Genomic DNA, 20,988 nt, shown 5'->3' with positions numbered 1-20,988 from the left:
ACTTAGAGATTCACTTCCAAACAGAAACCCCACATTCATATCTTCAGGTAACACAGATAGTTTCAAGGTGTTTGCTTTATTGTATATCTCGTACCAGGTTTTTTGGTTGTGCTGTTCTTTTTTCTTTTTTTTTTTTTTTTTCTCCATCTCATTACAGGTGTTGAAGCAGACTGAAAATGTTTTGTCATTGTCTCCTTCCTATCTCCTCTTTCTTTCATCTTTTGTCCTGTTTTTTTCTTTTTCTTTTTCCTTCTTCTTCTTCTGTTTTTCTGCTCTACTTACATTGCAGTGTCCATATGAACTGTAAAACTCCCTGCATAATTATAATAAAGCAATTTATATACATGAAACAAGTGGAGCGGTATGGCAATTGCGATACCGCTACACTTGTGAAAGTAAAATCTGTTGGGCTCCTTTTGGCATCAAGACAATTATTCTTATTGCCACCTTGCCAGACAGGACACTGTAAAAAAAAAAAAAAAAAAAAAAAAAAAGAAACCTTAGTCAGTTATATAACATGCTGCTGTCATTTTGCACATCTCTGATGTTGCTGCTATTTTCTAATATCCATAACTGTAAAAATGTCCATAGCCGCATATTGGTTATTTATTCTCCAGTTTTATATTGTTAAAACACTTTACAGAATTGTATTGTTTATATTTTAACTATTCCCTATTATGTTATTCTTATACATTTTTCTAAGGTCCTCATTTGTGTGACCATTTTCAATAATCTTTCTGCTGCTGTAATTTTGCCCAATGTGGGACAATAAAGGGATTTTCTATTCTATAAAAGGGGTAGAAATATATAAGTAAATCTAAACAATCACTGCAAAATCACTAATATTCAACAACCAGAAATACTTAGTTAAGCATATTGTGCAAAACAGCAATAAAAAAATTAAACTCCTATCAGATTTATAGTCCTCACACTTCAGATATATTAGAATCTGTCCTTAAATTACAGCCAAACTCATTTACACAGTAACAGATAAAAAGCTTTAGATAAATCAAACATTGCCGCCACATATCTGACTCAATAACCATTAAAACAACTATTTTCATTCATTTCACATGGAACTATTAACAGACTTGTATTATATTAAACTGAACTTCCAATTTTCACCATTGTCGCATTACGAGGAGTCTTGGAATCCAATCAGACCTCGGCGCCACACTATGACGTAATCATCCTTCGAATCTGGCCTTCTAAGGATGCATCCCAGGATTTCGAACAGAGCAATTGTGTCTTATTTCAAGACAAGTACAGACAGTTTTTAAAGGAGAATTCCGGTTTTTAACACTTTTAGCCCATTTTCTGTAGTGTCCAGGATGAAATCGAATGATCGACACCAAAATTTTGACAATTGGTCCTGTCTCTGCTTTTTGGCTCATTTAGAATCCACCCCTGGCTGCTTCAGAATGGCTTCCATAGTGCATGCCCGATAATGTCCTTAAAACAACCTTAAACGTTCTTTTTTTAAAATATGCTACTCACCAGGTCGTCAGCGCTGTTCAGTGATGTTCCAAAAAAAGTTTCGTAAAGAAAAAACGTTCCTGTAGTGTTTTATTTAGCATTTTGTAAATCCCATTGAGTTCTGTTGGAATAGTCAATATTCCCCTGCCACCGGAAACGGAAATGGGGCCTGTTTACACAGTTGTAGTCTTTTCGCTTCACTCTGTGTAATTCGACGTCGAGGTGCTAACGTCTCTGTTAAACACTTTAAAAACTCTGAAAATGGAATACGAAAGGTGGATTCTTGATTCTCGACGTCGGAGTACACAGAGTGAAGCGAAAAGACTACAACTGTGTACAGGTGCTGGTCATAAAATTAGAATATCATGAAAAAGTAGATTGATTTCAGTAATTCCATTTAAAAAGTGAAACTTGTATATTATATTCATACATTACATACAAACTCATATATTTCAGATGTTTATTTTGTTTAATTTTGATGATTACAAATGACAACAAATGAAAATCTCAAATTCATCATATCAGAAAATTAGAATATTGTGAAAAGGTTCAAAATTGATGGCCCCTGGTGCCACACTCTAATCAGCTAATTAACTCAAACCACCTGCAAAAGCCTTTAAATGGTCTTTCAGTCTAGTTCTATAGGCTACACAATCATGGGGAAGACTGCTGACTTGACAGTTGTCCAAAAGACGACCATCGACACCTTGCACAAGGAGGGCAAGACACAAAAGGTCATCGCTAAAGAGGCTGGCTGTTCACAGAGCTCAGTGTCCAAGCACATTAATAGAGAGGCGAAGGGAAGGAAAAGATGTGGTCGAAAAAAGTGTACAAGCAAGAGAGATAACCGCACCCTGGAGAGGATTGTGAAACAAAACCCATTCAAAAATGTGGGGGAGATTCACAAAGAGTGGACTGCAGCTGGAGTGAGTGCTTCAAGAACCACCACACACAGACGTATGAAAGACATGGGTTTCTGCTGTCGCATTCCTTGTGTCAAGCCACTCTTGAACCACAGACAGCGTCAGAAGCGTCTTGCCTGGGCTAAAGAGAAACAGGACTGGACTGCTGGTGAGTGGTCCAAAGTCATGTTCTCTGATGAAAGTAAATTTTGCATTTCCTTTGGAAATCAAGGTCCCAGAGTCTGGAGGAAAAGAAGAGAGGCACTTCATCCACGTTGCTTGAAGTCCAGTGTAAAGTTTCCACAGTCAGTGATGGTTTGGGGTGCCATGTCATCTGCTGGTGTTGGTCCATTGTGTTTTCTGAGGTCCAGGGTCAACGCAGCCACATACCAGGAAGTTTTAGAGCACTTCATGCTTCCTGCAGCTGACCAACTTTTTGGAGATGCAGATTTCATTTTCCAACAGGACTTGGCACCTGCACACAGTGCCAAAGCTACCAGTACCTGGTTGAAGGACCATGGTATCCCTGTTCTTAATTGGCCAGCAAACTCTCCTGACCTTAACCCCATAGAAAATCTATGGGGTATTGTGAAGAAGAAGATGCAATACACCAGACCCAACAATTCAGAAGAGCTAAAAGCCACTATTAGAGCAACCTGGGCTATCATAACACCTGAGCAGTGCCACAGACTGATCGACTCCATGCCACGCCGCATTGCTGCAGTAATACAGGCCAAAGGAGGCCCAACTAAATACTGAGTGCTGTACATGCTCATACTTTTCATGTTCATACTTTTCAGTTGGCCAACATTTCTATAAATCCTTTGTTTTTATTGGTCTTCAGTAATATTCTAATTTTCTGATATGATGAATTTGAGATTTTCATTTGTTGTCATTTGTAATCATCAAAATTAAACAAAATAAACATCTGAAATATATGAGTTTGTATGTAATGTATGAATATAATATACAAGTTTCACTTTTTAAATGGAATTACTGAAATCAATCTACTTTTTCATGATACTCTAATTTTATGACCAGCACCTGTAAACAGGCCCCATTTCCGTTTCCGGTGGCAGCGGAATATTGACTATTCCAACAGAACTCAATGGGATTTACAAAATGCTAAATAAAACACTACAGGAACGTTTTTTCTTTACGAAACTTTTTTTGGAACGTCATTGAACAGCGCTGACGACCCGGTGAGTAGCATATTTAAAAAAAAGAACGTTTAAGGTTGTTTTAAGGACATTATCGGACATGCACTATGGAAGCCGTTCTGAAGCAGCCAGGGGTGGATTCTAAATGAGCCAAAAAGCAGAGACAGGACCAATTGTCAAAATTTTGGTGTCGATCATTCGATTTCATCCTGGACACTACAGAAAATGGGCTAAAAGTGTTAAAAACCGGAATTCTCCTTTAATGTATGAATATTTTTTTTATCACAAACAGTGTTTAAAATACTAGATGGAAGCGGAGGTGGTTTCTTTTAGATTTGATATCCAGAAAGTGACAACAGAAGCAAAAATAACAAAATACAGAAAACCAAAATACTAAGAGACATCAGGTAAAGCACAGACGAGGAGCGAACGACGAGGAACTAACAGAGTAACTGAATAGGAGTTGTTTATATGGGGGACAGAAACAATGGGACAACTAATTAGCAGATGACGAACAGGTGTGGACAGAAGAATCTAGAAGGGAGCTAGGAGAATGAGACTGACACAAGAGGGTGACAGAGGGTAAACAAGAAATACATAAGAACTCAAATTCAACCAAAAACAGCTAGAATAACAAAAAATGGAGATAAAACCAATGAAAACCCAAAAAGAAAACTTAAACAGAACCAAAACCATGACAGCTTGCTGCCACCCACAAAATATACACCTGTATAAACACATAGGTAAAAGTCAAACATTAACTAACGCAGCATTAATAGGATAAATCAATGTTTTTTTTTTGTTTTTTTTATCTGCAGAAGATGTGAACCAAAATTCTGTTTAAAATGAATAGGAGGAAAATATATATTTTTAAGTATAAAATATACCTATTTACAAAATCAGGGAATTTGTGAAAGAAATGTCACTGAAAAAGAGAGGTATTCACCGAAAGAAGTACAAGCGCATTTTATCAGCGTGAAGAAGAATAGTTGTTTACTTAATGCTGTAGTTTGAAGATTTGAAGCTAACCTCACACATACTACATCCCACGTCAGCTCCCTCATCCCCTGATACAAGTTGCTTACTTTTTTAGCCCTGCAACCCTTTCTATGTAGCAACAATGTTGACTCTCCTCCTCTTTTTTACAGCCACATTAAAGGTGGCATTTTTAATCATTCTCAAAGAACCTCAACACCCATCATATCAAAAACAACAACTAAATGGAAAAATTGCAATTAAAATACCACAACCCCATCATCATAATATACATTAATGAAATCCAATTGGAACCAAATTTGAATTAAAATGTAATATAGTCTCACACACATCATCCCAACAGGATCCTGGGGATTCTCATGAAAGAGAAACTCAGATCAGTCAAACTGCCAGAGGAAATGTTAAACGTCTTTAATGATTGATTTGCGTACTAAACTTAACTGCCTGTGTGTCTTTTGTTAGCATTGTTTTTCTCCAAATAGCAGGCAAACCTTAAGCCTCCGAACTCAATGGTTATGTTCAATATAAAGCATGAACATTGGTTTCCAGTGTCCAAAATTATTATCATGGTTTATGGCACAAGAGGGCTATATTGAATTATTTTTCCTGAAATATAGTTAAGAAACACCCAAGTCACTTTTTGAATAACTGCACACCCACAAGACCATCCTAACTGCTCTTCCACTACTCAGAAGGATCGCCTATCTAACATGAATGCATGCATGAGTGTGTGTGAGCCCTGTTTCACTTGTGTGTAGCTCTGTTTAAGGTCTTTCTGCATTGTTCAGAATTTTAGTATGTATCGAAAGCAATGGCGCAATAATGAATAGGTGCAACAGAAGAGCACTGCATGCACAAGCACTGAAAGTGCACAACACAATAAAAGGAAACCTGCAAGGAAGGAGCACACAAATTGGTGTTAAGTGAACACATCAAATAGAATATCATGTAGTAAAACTAGCAGATATGATGATTGGCTTGGATAAAAAAAAAAAATAAATTCACTACGCCTTAAATTTTTTCCCTCAAAATAAAAGATTGAAATTATTTATATCTATAATGTGATCATATGTGTGGTTTATCTACATATAGCAATCCCAGAAATCCAACCATGTAGTTTGTGGCAAAAATTATCAATTCATTACTTTCCTGTCACATTCCCACAAAAAATATATATTTTTTTCTGATTTCTGTGACAGATTTTCAGAGAATTCCTTTATGAATACAAGGTCATAATCCATAAATGGAAGGCTTAAAAGACTTCTTTTATTTAGAAAGTGTACATATCTTTTAAAAACTATGAAAAGGCTGAACAATTCATGTGCATTGATTCTTTCAGGATCCTTAGTTTTTTTTGTTCTAAAATGCTAATATTTGGCTTTTAATAATTTCCTAATTAGCAAATTTGTAATTTTGCTGTAATAATGTTTTTCTCGTTTGTTGTTTTGTTAACAGGCTGATGAAATTTCCTACTACAACGCAAAAGACAATGTAAGCAATTTATTTAATTTTTTGTCTTTTTTGTCTTAAGTCCTTGGTAGCAGCTAAGAAATAGTACAAGAATTTTTGTTTTTTTCTTACAGGGTCCTATTTTTTATACAGCTCGTCTTCCCTTCTGTCTCCTATTTTACCCATACTATTCACCACATTCACACATCCCCCCCCCCCCCCCCCCCCCCCCCCTTCTCTATATATTGCAGTTCCCCCCCTTCTCTTTCCCACTTCTTGGGCTCTTCTTCCCATGCAAGCCTCCTTTCAGTCATCTTTCCTCCAACCCTCTCTCAGGTGAAGAGGTTCCTGCCATGCTTCTCCCCTAATTGACAGATGAGATGTATGAGCTGGCTACACTGTTGCTTTATTAGGAAGCAAGTGTTCACACCATCCTTTGCTGACTCCCTCTCTCTCCCAACACCTCACCGCCTTTCTACTATAGATTCCTTCATATCTCATCAGTTTTTGCTTTTGCCCACTTATTGTTCTTTTTCTACAGCTTTCTTTTTATGCAAATCTGGAGGTTGAATACACTGCCTAATACCCCTCCTTTGGAGGGATTATGAAAGAGCTCACAGCATATATTTTATCAGTCAGCAATGCTTCATGTTTCATTCAAATGTGTAAATAAACTTACATCAGACAGAATTGTTTGAGTATGTTTTGCAGGACTTCTGTCTACTTTGCTTTAAGAGAAATGTATAAACAACTTCTACATGCTTATTAAAGAAGCTGGTAAATGTACCAAGAACTGTGATCAAAACTACTATATTCATCTTGATTTTTCTTTTTCCCCTAAGCTGGATGCAAATGAGACAGAGGGAAGAAAATACAGGATTCGACCAGACTTTAAAGAGGACCCTTCATTCAAACGTTTAACTGATCACAACCATACAGCTGTCCATATTCCTACTGACATCTATGATGGCTGTAAGTCCTCAGATGCACACACAAACACACACCCATGTGTTGGGTCATACTAACTTTGTGGGGACTTTCCCTTGACATCCATTCATTTCTTATTAACTTCTATTGCCTAATCCTTTCCCTTACCCTAAATCTAACCATTACCAACACATACCTAATCCTTAACCTGACTTAATCTCAATTCATACATTAGTTCTAAACCAACCCCCCACCCCAGAAAGAGAACCTTTACTCATGGGGACCAGTCGTTGGTCCCTACAAATACCTATAATTCCCAAAATTGTAACATATTTCTGAGAAAATGTCCCCACAACAGACACCACACACAACACAACACTTAAACTCACTCATAAACCCAAGTGGTAACCATGGATACGGCTGACATATCTAACTATTAGAAATAATCTTGTAAACAGATTGTGCTTCCAGCAAACGTACCCTTGGCTAAATAATGTTTTTTAAAATTGTAACAGCATAATGAGTTCTCAAGGTTCCTGTTGGGTTGGATGGTGTTAGTGAAAAGAGGATCTTGTAAGTCTAACGTGTTGTTATTGCAATGTTTTATTTATTGTAAAACACAAAGTATTTATATCCTTTTTCATAAGGAAGACGCTTTTATCATGAATGCAGTTGGGTTCACTGTACACTATATCATCATAATAAATTAAATAAAAAAATATAACATTGTAAGCATGTCTTGTTTGACATAAAATATCAGTGATTTTTGCGTTTTTGTATTTCATGTAGAAGAGTTAAAGTTATTCTTGTAAGTAAAAGGCCTAACATAAAGGACCTAATCTCACATAAGTACAAACAGTTGCTCATAATGATAAATATCTCAACTAACATGTTTAGGAATATCTCTACCTCTAGCCTGCATGACGTGTTGTGTGTGGTTTATGCATGTGGTAAAATGCTATTTGCTTACAGTAAGTTATAAACGATATATGTTTGAAAGTTCTTTGTGCTGGTTTGAAGGAAAGTTGTCCCAGCCTTATGCACATAATGCACACAAGTGGAATTATTATCAGCAGAGATTACTAATCCTGTCTTTATAATTATTATTTTTACTGACACTTTTTATGTTTTTGTACGGTGACCTTGAGTGTCCAGAAAGGCGCCTTTTTAAATAAAATGTATTATTATTTATTATTACCCTAGATTTCAAAAAGTATTTCCCAAAAAAGAAATAAACTGTGTTGTGCCATCAGTAATTGATTGAAAACTTTGTTTCTGCAGCTATTCATAATTTTAATTTTTTTTTATTAATCTAGTGATTATTATTGTCATTTAACCTCGATTGACCAATGTGTGAATCAAAACCACAAAAAACCAAACAATTATTGTACATTTTGAATTGATTCGAAATTGTTTAAAAAAAAAAAAAATAAAATGCTAAGAAATAGAGAATATTTAAAGAGAAAGTTGGTATCCAACATGCAATATGTGTGTGTTTATGTGTCCTTGGTTTTATCAAGAGATCAATTGAGTTTAGGAGAACACATACAGTTATGAGTGGAATGTAATACTGTGGAACAGGAGAATAGAGATAGCATGAAGTTCTCCAGCAGCCTTATGGCGCTTTCACATCGGAGTTGAAGGCTGTGCATATTAGATGCACAGCGGCTTCAACATGTTCACAGCAAAAAGCATAGTAAAATAGGAGGAGCTTGTGCTTGTATTTCAATTTCAATTGGCAGACAGGGATTCTATCAAATAAGTCACATAGCTTGTTTTGCTGTAGAAAGCAGAACAACGGTGTTGGTCTCGAGGTCTGTGGGTCAAACCAATTCTCCAGAAATGGAACCAGTTGGAGATTACCACCACCGACTCCCAAGAACTGCATTTGGATGATGAGTCGATGTTACCTCCTTGTACTGTACCTAGCCAAAAGATAGCACCAGTGCGGAGAAGAGCAGCAACTGCAGAGGTCTGTGCTGAAGCTGGTATGATGAATGATACAACAGTCCTGCTGAGGGTGATCGAAGGAGGACAGCGGTAGATGGGCGACAGTGCATAAAAGTGCGGAGAGCTGGTATTAAATTGCTGGTAGCTGTGTTGGAGATCAGGAATGGAAAACAGTGCTACTAGGGATAAATTAAAACACCTTTTAAAAGCCACATGAAAACCTTTTAAAGGCATTGTTTATTTTTTTACTTTATTATATATCTATTTATACAACTTATATATATATATATATATATATATATATATATATATATATATATATATATATATATATATATATATATATATATATATATATATATATATCTTATATATCTTATTTATTATCTTATTAAATGGATCCAGTCGTTTTAAGTTTCTGACCAATCAGCTCCTTTTCTTTAAAGACTGATCCGAAGTCAATAACCTTTGTTTTGTCTGCATTAGTCTTCTCTCTCTTCAAAATGTAAAAAATTGTTGAAATTGTGCTTTGAATTAGCCTTTGCATGCTGAGAGAAAAATGAAAATAATGCAAAACCCCGTACAGCAGTGACATTGCCCATATTGACACAGGCAGACTGTTTGGTTAGGTCGCCTTTTAAAGGTCAGTGCTGTCAGTGTGTTTTTAACAGTAATGATCCTTGGCACAGACTCAGTTTTAATGTTTAGAAATAAATTAAGAAAGTTGCAGTTGTTTTGACTTGTTTGAAATCTGATGTCAGAAACAGCAAGAAGCTTTTCCTGAGTCTTTTTAATCTTAACAACTGATTCATGAATATAGATGGATAATTATGACTTACAGAATGATTGAAGATGATGAGCACCACTTTATTGTGTTTGATTAGTGGTGTGCAACACAGTCAAGTGAAAAAAAAAAACAAAGGTCTATTGCTTCACAATGCTGTTAGATTATTAAACAGCTCAGAATAACATCAGTTGAAGTTGAATGCATTTTGTGGAGTAATAGAATAGGGAATACTTTTGTTTTTCCACAATGGGGAAATTCTGGTGTTACAGCAGCAAAAAGATTATAGAAAAAGTGATCACACAAAAATAACATAATAGTGAAGAGATAAAAAAAACAAAAAAAATACTGTACTTTAAAGTGTTTTTACACTATGCTGAAAATACTGTGCACCTGGAGAATAAATAACCAATATACAGCTTTTGACATTTTTACAGTAATGGATATTTGAAAATAACAGCAACATCAGAGGTGTGCAAAATGACAGCAGCATGTTATTTAACTGATTAAGACAGACACCGTACAAAAATCATCAGGAATGTAACAACTCTTTGATGTTGTTGGGAACAGTGGTGGTTATAAAGTCCTACAGCTGGGGATGCAGCAGTCTGTCACTGAAGGCACTCTCCAGTTCAGCAACAGCTTCATGCATGGGGTGGAAGACATTATCCAACAGAAATGTTAATTTAGTTAGGATCATTTTGGGTCCCACCTCCTGCACTGAGTCCAGAGGGCATCCAATCCCTGTCGTAGGTCTTTAAAAGTGCCCCCTGCACTTCAAAAGACCTCAGTCTCCTCAGCAGTCCAGTTTGTTATTCAGGTAAACACCTAGGTACTTATAAGAGTCCACTATCCTATTGTTGCTTCCTTGGATATGCACCAGTTTCAGTGAGGTGGATCTGTTTTTGCGAAAGCTTCTGCGAAATGTTGTAGATGAATAATAATACTAAATCATAATATTTCTTGCCTCAAGCAAGATAATATACTATCATACATTCTGAAATGAAAGTGTCACCATGCTAGCACATTTTCAATGAATGTTTTCTGCTCCTCTCTATTTAAGTGTTTTTATACCTGAATTTTAATACAGAATTTTTCTCAACTATTACCATTTTATACAAACTATAGACATTGACAGTAATAGCATGTAGAATATACAATCTGCATTGTTTTACAACAAGCATTGTGTATTGAATTGGAATGCATCAATTCACTGAATTCCCTATGTTCTTTTTCGGTTACAGTGCTTTTGTTTGTGTGAAATGGCACTGAAGATTAATTGAATATAAAATGTTTTAATATAAAAGATTAGTCTGTGATGAATTAACTAACCCCTTGAACCCTACGGACCCACTGGCGGGTCCAGCTGCTACGTGACCTCGTAATTTTACCAAACCCCCAGTATTGATGTAAAAAACATATTTGGCACAGTTTGGTGACATTTATGGATAAATGTGCCAAAATGGCCTCTCCGCCTAAGAAATTTCTCACTAATACCATTCTAAAATAAATATGATTCATCTGATTGAGTCCAAATTTGGTATATTTTTATACAACATTTAGATTTGAAAGTCTGTACTACTTTTTTGTGCTATAAATAATATTTTGGTAGTGTTTTGCAATGTTTATTTCAAAGAAAATTTTGGCGAGGTTCAAAAAATGCAAAATATTTTGTATTTTGTGACTAATATTTCAGGCAGGGTCAAAGCTACAATGGTGCTGACACCAGAAAACCATTCTATGACATCTTACCTTTACAGACGTACCAAAAGTTTCTTCTTAAATCTAATAGCTTTGAGGCTATAAGTTATTTACTTTTGTGTGTTTTTGTCAGGCAGAAATTTATTTATACCCCCTTAGGGTGTAAGAGGCTAAGCTATATAATGTGATTTGTTTTGTTTTTTCTAATTGAGTGACCGCAATACTTTAGAGACTTAGATAACCTTTATTGTCATTTTGTATACACACAGTGTATACAAAATGAAATTTAGACAGTAAATGAGAAGAAGCTTAGCAGTGAAATGAACATTTCCATTTCAAAAAGTGCAGCAGTGAACGAATGCAAAAGAAAAACATGGTGCAAAACGCATTGATGTGGAAGCTGAGAACACTGCAAAGACAAATATATATGGTGCAAAAAACTGGACTGTAAATTGACTTTTTGATAATATTCTAATTTATGTAAACTCAAGATTTTTTTTCTAAAGAATACAATGAACAAAAAAAACAGTTTAATATTTTTCTTGTATTACTGTAGATTGTTATTATTTTTAAGTTAGAATGTTATTATCATCATATCATATGATGGACAATTTTAAGCTTAGCCAAATTCCACAGATGCACTATTTGAAAATATGTTTCTGGAGTGGGATATGTTTAAGTGTGGGAGTTAAAAAATAAATTCAGTTTTACATTTATACTTAACACTTTATGTATCTTGGAAAATATCCTTTTTTCTATTCTAAAGATTCTTCAAATGGCAAAATAATCAATAAAACAGTGCAAAGCTCTCTTACAAATTATCCATTTTGTTGCCACAAAAATAAAAGATATATCATAAAGAAATGAATAAATGAATAATTCATAATTTCATATAAAAATTGATAAACATTGACTAAAAAAATCCACTGGCAATATTGTGAATTTACTCCAAATTATGAGAAATACTTTATCAATTTGAAACTCATCATAAAAGAAAAAAATATCTTAAATAACTCTTTAGATTGGTGTTTTTCTAAGTTGGGTGTATATGATTCGGGAAAATTATGTCAAGTCATCCATTCATGTCCGATATGGCTAAAAGCTAGCTGCTGTGCTGACTGAGATTTTAAGAAATCCTTTGGATCTAAGAATTTTGAGCAGTAAACACAAAATAATTATAAACATTAGTGACTTGAGTAATTTGGGTAAGTGGTGGACTCTGAAATTCTCTTTTCCAGAAGGTAAAGATGTACTTAAAATCATACCCACATATTTACAGTACATACTTTAGTAGCCAAAAAAGAGACGACAAAGCAAAAAAAAGCATATTTTGGTGTTAACTGTTACAAAGACCTTGTAGGCTGCATGTAATAAAACTCCATTTCTGATCCTTTCATTATAATTTTTTGACATTTACCTTAAGAAGTCACAAATAATATGATTCCCTAGAGTCTTTCTGACATTACAACTTCGCAATCTGAATGTCAATAACTGGAAGGTGGAATGTTGAATATTTTCGCTAAGTAGAGTGGCTTCTGTACTGTCATGTGTTGTGGCTTGTCTTTTCCTCTACCACTCTTTCTTGAATTACGTTGGAGGGATTCTTTTAATGTGAGGCTTCAGTGATGGTCTTAAGCAATGACAACCACAACTCAAACTCGCAATGAGTTTCAGTGACATGAATTTGGATATTGGCATGTATACTGTTTTGCCTGTTAACTCAAGTTTCTGCACTTTTTCTGTGTTTGTACAAGAAAGGATTTTTGTGTTTGTATTTAGATCAGGAAAGTCATTGTGTGCAGCTGAATGAAGTGCGTCAGCACTGACTTAGAAGGACAGCAGGATGGCGTGACTTCCACAGCAAGGATTTCAGCCTGCTGGGGAACAGTCTGGCTTCAAGGTTACATGGGCAACCCTTCTGTTGACTTAAAACCCCAGGTATAAATGAGGGAGATGATTGGTAGATACTGTAGATGTAAGTAAATATTGGAGATTGTTAAGTCAAAAACTTAAACTCTTGTTTAGCATAAGTTTGTACAAGCTTTACCTTTCCTTTCTCGACATGGCAGATTTTAGGATGGCATAAAAAAAACTCAAAAAAACAACAACCATATCCTCTGTGTGTATTGGCTGCTGGTCTTTAAGATTTTATGCCTACATAGTTGGCAGAACAGGTCATGAATAGGTATGGCTTTCATCCAGCAGGGAACTCTATCGTAGCGGGGGAACTCTATCGTTTATCATAGACATTTCCATTATTATTAGGGTTTAAAGCCCACCGAATAGGCAGAATGGGTAGATAGTGTAAATAGAATGCATAGATTACCTACCTATCCATTGGCTTAGGTAAAGCTGTTCACATGTTACAACATAGCAAATGAACTCTGTTTTTTGTATAGGTTTCCCTATCGTTAATATTTTTTGTCCACTAAAGCACACTATGCAGCTAATGTAAATGTACTAATTGATTGTAAAAAGTTTAGAATCCAGGCTGCTCTTCAAACAGGAGCACCTATATCTCTATGCCATACAAAATGCATGTAACTGGTTTGTTGGATTATTGCTTTGCCTTTCATGACATGGATCACACCACATTCAGCTTTACTTAATTTATCGCTGCATGCCTGTACAACTGTTGGAGTTGCTTTGGGATGCAGTCCAAATAATGTGATTTATGCATTGATTGAGCATGTTAGTTGGCTTGCACTGAGGAGGTGGACTTGGTGGCCTGTGCCTGGAACCCCTACATTTTTGCTCATTGCCTCTCGTTAAAAGTTTTACATGCGCAGTAGCTCCTTCGCAATACAGAGGTATAGGAGAGATCATGGCACAGCTCTGGTGTGCCTCAAGGTGACAGAAACTGTTGTTACAGTTGTAGTGCGGGTGATTGACAAGCCGAGTCCCGGAAGGGAAGCAAACAAGAGACACTGGAGGTGAAATCGTTTGGACCTGATTGGTCAAAACATTAAAATTAACAAACACCTATACAAAGTTTTGCATAGTTGTTCTTAAATAAACATATTCTCATAAAATAAATATATATTAAGAAAATATAAGGTTGAGTAATAGCTTCTCCATTATTAAACTGATACAGTATTTTTTTTTTAGGTTTGTGAGACCATGCAAAACACTGGTATGCCTTCACAAAACCACAGAAGAGCACAATTTATGTACAAAAAGTAAACCTTAACATGAAATTGTGTTTTGTTTTATAAAGTGTTTTTCAATAACGTCAGTGCCTCTTGACACAGGTTAATTCAGTTCAAGACTCATGCTATCTATTACATCCTATCTTTGTGAAGCGGGATTTTCTGCGGTTACAGCGACCAAAACAAAGCTACGGAGCAGACTGGACATCAGGAGCACACTTCGTCTGTCATTGTCTCCGATTACGCCTAGATGGGACCGGCTTGTTGTTTTATTTTTATGCTGTTTGTATTTGATTTTATGCCAGTCGTATCATTTTCCCCCCATTTCTATAAAAATGGTACCAGAAATATTTGCATTTTCTGCAACATAAACAAACAAACAAACAAAAAATCATTTAAGTTTCTGCAGTTGTTAATGTTAGCAGGAATGTCAATTCTCGCCCATTTGGTGTGAGACTCTCGCATCTCAGTGTCTTCAAATGCTCACACTACATATCCATTAATATTCAATTCCATTTCACTTATTTATATATAAAAATACAGTCCTGGTAAAAAATCTGCTGCACATTTTCAAAACAACCTCAGTGCTAACACACATGGACATGCCATGTTCATACGCGCTCCGTGTTTTTGCACCAGCCAACCTATTCCCTGTGCTGACAGCAGTAGTGTTTTTTTTAGTAAACTTTACTCCTTGTTTGCTCTAGTTTAGCCACCTGATTAAGTCCCAGCTTTAGTCCATGTTTTGCTCAGAAGAAATAAATATTGCTGAGTCTAGTTTAATAATCTCCAGTTGGAAATTTGAATTAATTAAGCCAACACAAATATCTAAATTGTTAAAGCTTTCAAGTATAACTCACAAACCCATAGGAAGTCCACAAAAAAGATAAAGAACAATTACATTTTATTTTTCAAAAGATCAGCCACTCATCCATCAATCCAATTTCCGTCACGCTTCATCCCTGCTGGGGTCGCCATGAGTGCTGGCGCCTATCTGAAGCTGTCTATGGCAACAGGCAGGGTACACCCTGGACACGTCGCCAGTCTATCGCAAGACAACCTGGACAAACAACCATTCATACACACACACTCACAACTACGTAGAATTTAGAGAAGCCAACTAACCTAACTGTCATGTTTTTGGACTGTGGGTGGAAGCCGTACCCAGAGAGAACCCACATATGCACAGGGAGAACATGCAAACTCCATGCAGAAAGACCCTGGGCTGGGAAGCGAACCCGGAACCTTTTTGCTGCAAGGCAGCGGTGCTGCCTAAACATTACCAGAATATAGAAAATAATGTATATTGTCGGAAAATTTTCCACATAACTACATATGACTTATTATTATTCATTAAAATGTACTGTGCTATAAAATTCCATATTTTTCTTACTTAGTTTCAGTTAAATCCTTTGAAAACCTTTAACCTATAGCTACACCTATGCTCATATCCTTTCCATCTAACCCTAACAAAGGTTGCCTATCCACACTCTTTCAAAATCTCACCCCAAGGTTAGGTGAAAAGTAGCCCTATGTTAGACCTATATTGGTCATCAATACAAAATTATATGTACTTAAGGTCCACAAATGTGTGCTCATATAAATTGATAAACAAACCTTATAACTTGCAGCCTGCTGTTTTCTGTATTGCAGCTACTATTGTACTGAATGAGCTCAACTGGACAGAGGCATTGGAGGATGTCTTTAAAAAGAACAGAGAGGATGATCCAACACTCCTCTGGCAGGTGTTTGGCAGTGCTACAGGCCTAGCCCGCTACTATCCAGGTAAGGAATCCACCAACTAAAAATATTTCATTTTCTCAAGATACAGCTGTTGGCTCCATACATTACCTACTTTTCATATTGCTGGTATCTTATGTGACAACATACTGCAGATAAAGGCACCACACTGTTCAGATGTAACATAATGGCCACTACCGGGTGAATAACTGATTAGCTATTCATCATGCTCCCTTTTAGTGGGCAGAATGAACAAGGTTGTGGCAAAACCTTTTGTGTGTCTGGTATGTAAAAAGAAACAAGCAAATTAGAACTGAGATAAGTATGCTGTTGCTAAAACAGGAATTGTGACAAATTTAAGTCTTTGAGCAAGTCTTACAAAGGCAGAAAAGCTCAAAAATTGTGCAAGAGCGTTTCCAAAACCAAAGCTCTGTGAGAGTTTTTCTTTGTTTGTAATGGCTATTCACCAAAAAGGCTTTAAAGAAGGAATGCATGGTAGCAAACAGATGATGGAGTTATGAGTGACTCCAACTCTCAAATGCAGGCAGGGAGAAATGGCTGGCCTGTGTTGTTGTATCTTACAACATGAAAGGAAGATGTTAATGCAGTTTCTATTTAGGGTACCCATGCTGGCACTGGTCTGTGCCAAAAGAACCAAGAAGGAGCATGTGTGCATTAATACTACACAAGAGAGTGATGTGAGATGGTAGTCGAGTTGCCACAAATCTGAAATAGCTTATAAATGTTTTTACAAATAAAACAAAGCATTTGTCTCTCTTCTGCTAATATTTGTTTATCAGATATTCAGTTCACCTTATATTGCATTCACACCAAAAACGATTCCAGCCGTTTTATTGTCACATTTTGCCAGCAATTCGCAAGGTGGGAGAGAACATTCTGCTCCTGTTGCAGGAGCTTCTATCGGCTGCTTGCCCCTGTTTACTCAGCTCGCTGATCTGGATTTTACTGAGTCACTGTTCTTTTTTTCATTAAGGAAATATGAAGCCAGAATTTTGCTATTACGAGCACACGAGTGATACTGTAAATACTCAGAGGAGATGTTTTTTTTTTTGTCTTTTTTTTTTTTTTTAAGTTAGGCTAAAACATTTAATAGAAAGTGCTCTCCTGACGTTAATTACTGTCTATACTAGTCGTCATATATATTCATATACTAATGAATAAGAATAAGGCAGTTTAACAAAAAAAAGCTCCTTTGCCGATTCCATTTTTTGCCCATACTGAACTGGAAGTGTGATGTAACTCCAGGATATTTTCTACCCAACATGGTGGGTCTGCACCCTTTAACAAATGCCTGTGTATCTTCATCAAGAAACATGCTCCCAGAGAATCCACTAACTTTTTACACTTTCTTGAGTAATTTATTTATAGGCTATGTTTAACTTTAACTGAGTAAAAATATGATGAAGTAGTGCTACTAATACTTAAGTATAATCTTCGGGTAATCTGCACCTAACCACCTCTGCATGCTTCTAAAGAATCTGTACGATGCTGGGTAAAAGTAAACCAAACATGTATTAATATGTAAGTGAGATCAAATCGAGTCAAACTGTTTTAATTTATAGTCAGTATAGGTTTCTTTTTTAAAATGTTTTGCTATCCCTGTAACATGTGTGATTGACCTGCATCTACTTACCTGAAGCTCTGTATTTGTCGTAGCATTCTTTGAGATGAAAGCCTGTGCATTCCATTTTTCCATTACGTTATTTGATAATATTTACAGACAGTATAAAACCTGCCACAGTTTAGTTTGTGTGATGAATTTAGAAATCCTTCCAACCGACCATTTGTCATAAAATGTGTCCTATCATGTCTGACAGTGACTCACTGCTGAGCCATATTTAATGCTGCATATTGCAAGAGTCTTGCAGTCAGATTTGTCAGAAATTGAACCAAAATAGGAATTAGTGTTAATTCTATTTAATTATAACCAAGATTATAATAAGCTTGTATTTGATCTCTTTTTATAGCCTCTCCGTGGATGGATGCTCGCAAAACTCCCAGCAAAATTGATCTGTATGATGTCCGCAGGAGGCCATGGTAATAAAACTGAAGAGAAATATGCTCATTGGCCATTCTAATAGGTATATCCGTTCAACTGACAATTAAGCCAACATTATCATGGTCAAAAGCATTTCAAAAAACTCAATGCATTTAGATTTGCAATTCTGTTGGAATAAGAAAGATTTTTTAAGTAAAAGTACCCCAAAGGCCTCCAAAGTCACCATATCATATTCAAATACACCACTTTTAAATGGCATGAACAGGAGATTAACACCATTGATGTAAAACTAAGAAATCGCTGAAACATACGTAATCAATCAGGGGACCATCCTAGTACTAGCACACTGTACCTAATAAAGTGGCCAGTAAGTGTTTATATAAAAGCTTTTTCTTTACTTCGCTCTCCTTGTATAAAATTTGCAATTTCTCTTTTAGTTTTGACTTACTGTTCAACACCAGAAATGAAAACTGATCCTATGTATTGTAAACAAAATATGTATTTGCAAATACAAATCTGTAATTGTCTTTTTTAGGAATTATGAGATCCTTACAAGTTATCAGAATAAACTGTTAAAAATTTGATGATAAAAACAAATGGAAGCTCACAGTTTTTAGTCAGAAACATAGTTATATGCAGCTGGTTTTCTACATTAACCTTTGAAAAGTCTTTTGATAACTTTTTAGTAATAATTTTACCCTATATAAATAAAAATTATCATTAAACGTTTTTCTTCTTCTTTCTTAAGTTGATTTATTATGTCTTTGCATATAACTAATTGTCATAATGTCTGGGTATTGCATATGAAACGTTCTTTTTTATCATTCATCAAGGTATATTCAAGGGGCTGCTTCACCCAAAGATATGCTAATCCTTGTGGATGCGTGAGTATACGAAAAACCCATACAGATCAATGATCTTCTCACATTGTCGTCCCTTTTTATTATGTTTTTTTTTACCTGCTTTGATATATTTTTCCTTCATATTTCTGACAAAATTCTTTTCCACACAATCTCACATGTAAAGGGCTGAGCTGATACTGTGTGAAAGGCTTCTGGGTGTTTAATACTTTTTTTCCCCTTTTCTTCCTGTAGAAGTGGGAGTGTCTCTGGTTTAACCCTCAAACTAATCAGAACATCTGTCAGTGAGATGCTGGAGACACTGTCTGATGATGACTATGTAAATGTTGTTTATGTGAGTATTATTTAATCTTCCTCTTGTGTAAAGCTATCTGTTTTTCCATTTGCCTTTCATTTTCACATAAGATAGGAATGTAAACATGTCCCTATATATATATATATATATATATATATATATATATATATATATATATATATATATATATATATATACAAAAATTGATATATATATATATATATATATATATATATATATATATATATATATATATATATATATATATATATATATATATATATATATATATATATAATTTTTTTTTGCTTCTGTTCTGTCTGCAAATAATCAAGTCAAAGCTGTACAGAACTTAGTATACAATAGGGGCAAAGAGATTGAGACAAATAATTAAATATAGATTAATGGCCCCTCTGAAACAGACATTTCATATAAAAATCACACACCTCTATTTGTTACTATAGATTAGAACCCTGCCATTAGTGCCCCAGATGTAAACAGCTGTGGCTGAACAATCCCATTGCACCTCAAAAAATTAAAGCTGTGCAGTGACAGCAGTAAAACCGGGGAGGCAGTCATCCATCACTTTCTTTGCCTTTAAATTGTATGTTCCTTTAGTCAATGTGGGTTACAACTTCTCTCAGGTTTTCATCAGTCCCTCTGTCCATCACTTTGATTTATCACATGATCTTATAATCTCCATTTTTCTCTTTTCAGAGTAAATGCATCATTTTCTTTATAATTACTTTTCTCACTTACCAATCACCCCTACTATTTCCCCTCTACACATTTCCTTCTACTAAAGACAAACCACCTTTTGCGATTACATTTAGAACAAACCAATCAAGAGATTACTTTTCTGGTACCTGGAGAGATCTTTATTACAGGGGGATTGTAGATCTGGGAGAGGGTAGTCGACTGCTCCATCTCCTCTCTAAGGGAATCCTTTTGTCTTCAAAACAGTGCAATCTGGTTAATTGTTAGCTTGAAATTGTAAAAGACATTTTAAATCAGCAAACTCTGATGAGCTCAGTGAATCATATTAATATCCCTTCTCCACAAGTATAAAACTCAGCAACTCAGTCAGAAAACTACTGGTCACTAATTCTTAAATAGCATAAAGTCTTTTGTTTTACATTAATATTAGCATATGTTTAGTGGGCCCAAAGTGTTTACGACCATGTGGCATTTGCTTACCCTGATCTGTTTTCTAGCTTGTTCGATAGCACACCATGGCTTCCTTCTCTTTCCCGAACACATCTAGAGTGCTTTGTCTTGTGACTAGCAGCCTTTTCTACTTCTTGTCATTGGAACGAGTTTGACTAAAAGGCATAAAGATTTCAAAAAGTCCTCCATTGTTGATGTGTTTTTGATGCATACAGACAAAACAAGGTCAATAGAGTTGGTATTAATGGAAAGAGGGCCCTATTTGCACACTAGAGCATTGTCTGGTTAAAATGAAAAAGAAAAAAAATGTTTTCTACTCTTAATGTACGACACAATGGTGTGTGCTTTCTGTTCAAATGGATCAAAAAAAAAAGTCCTAAATGAAAGCATTTCAAAGCATCCCACTCTCTGA

The 20,988-nt window shown here is 35.6% G+C and overlaps 1 protein-coding gene across 3 annotated transcripts in view; it reads left to right on the top strand.

Annotated features, from left to right (window-relative positions):
• Positions 1-20,988, top strand: part of LOC119773619 (voltage-dependent calcium channel subunit alpha-2/delta-1) — a 117,354-nt gene that overhangs the window by 51,221 nt on the left and 45,145 nt on the right. For all 3 annotated transcript variants that reach the window (XM_038270679.1, XM_038270677.1, XM_038270676.1), the window contains exons 5-10: positions 5,990-6,025; positions 6,826-6,955; positions 16,148-16,279; positions 18,223-18,292; positions 19,088-19,138; positions 19,349-19,448. In XM_038270679.1, coding sequence (XP_038126607.1) covers positions 5,990-6,025; positions 6,826-6,955; positions 16,148-16,279; positions 18,223-18,292; positions 19,088-19,138; positions 19,349-19,448 — 519 coding nt within the window. The remainder of the gene's footprint in view (positions 1-5,989; positions 6,026-6,825; positions 6,956-16,147; positions 16,280-18,222; positions 18,293-19,087; positions 19,139-19,348; positions 19,449-20,988) is intronic.

The sequence above is a fragment of the Cyprinodon tularosa genome, unplaced genomic scaffold (genome assembly GCF_016077235.1).
Source record: "Cyprinodon tularosa strain WSP-4 unplaced genomic scaffold, ASM1607723v1 ctg771, whole genome shotgun sequence".
NCBI classification, from domain to species: domain Eukaryota; kingdom Metazoa; phylum Chordata; class Actinopteri; order Cyprinodontiformes; family Cyprinodontidae; genus Cyprinodon; species Cyprinodon tularosa.
This window is presented reverse-complemented; position numbering and strand designations above follow the sequence as displayed.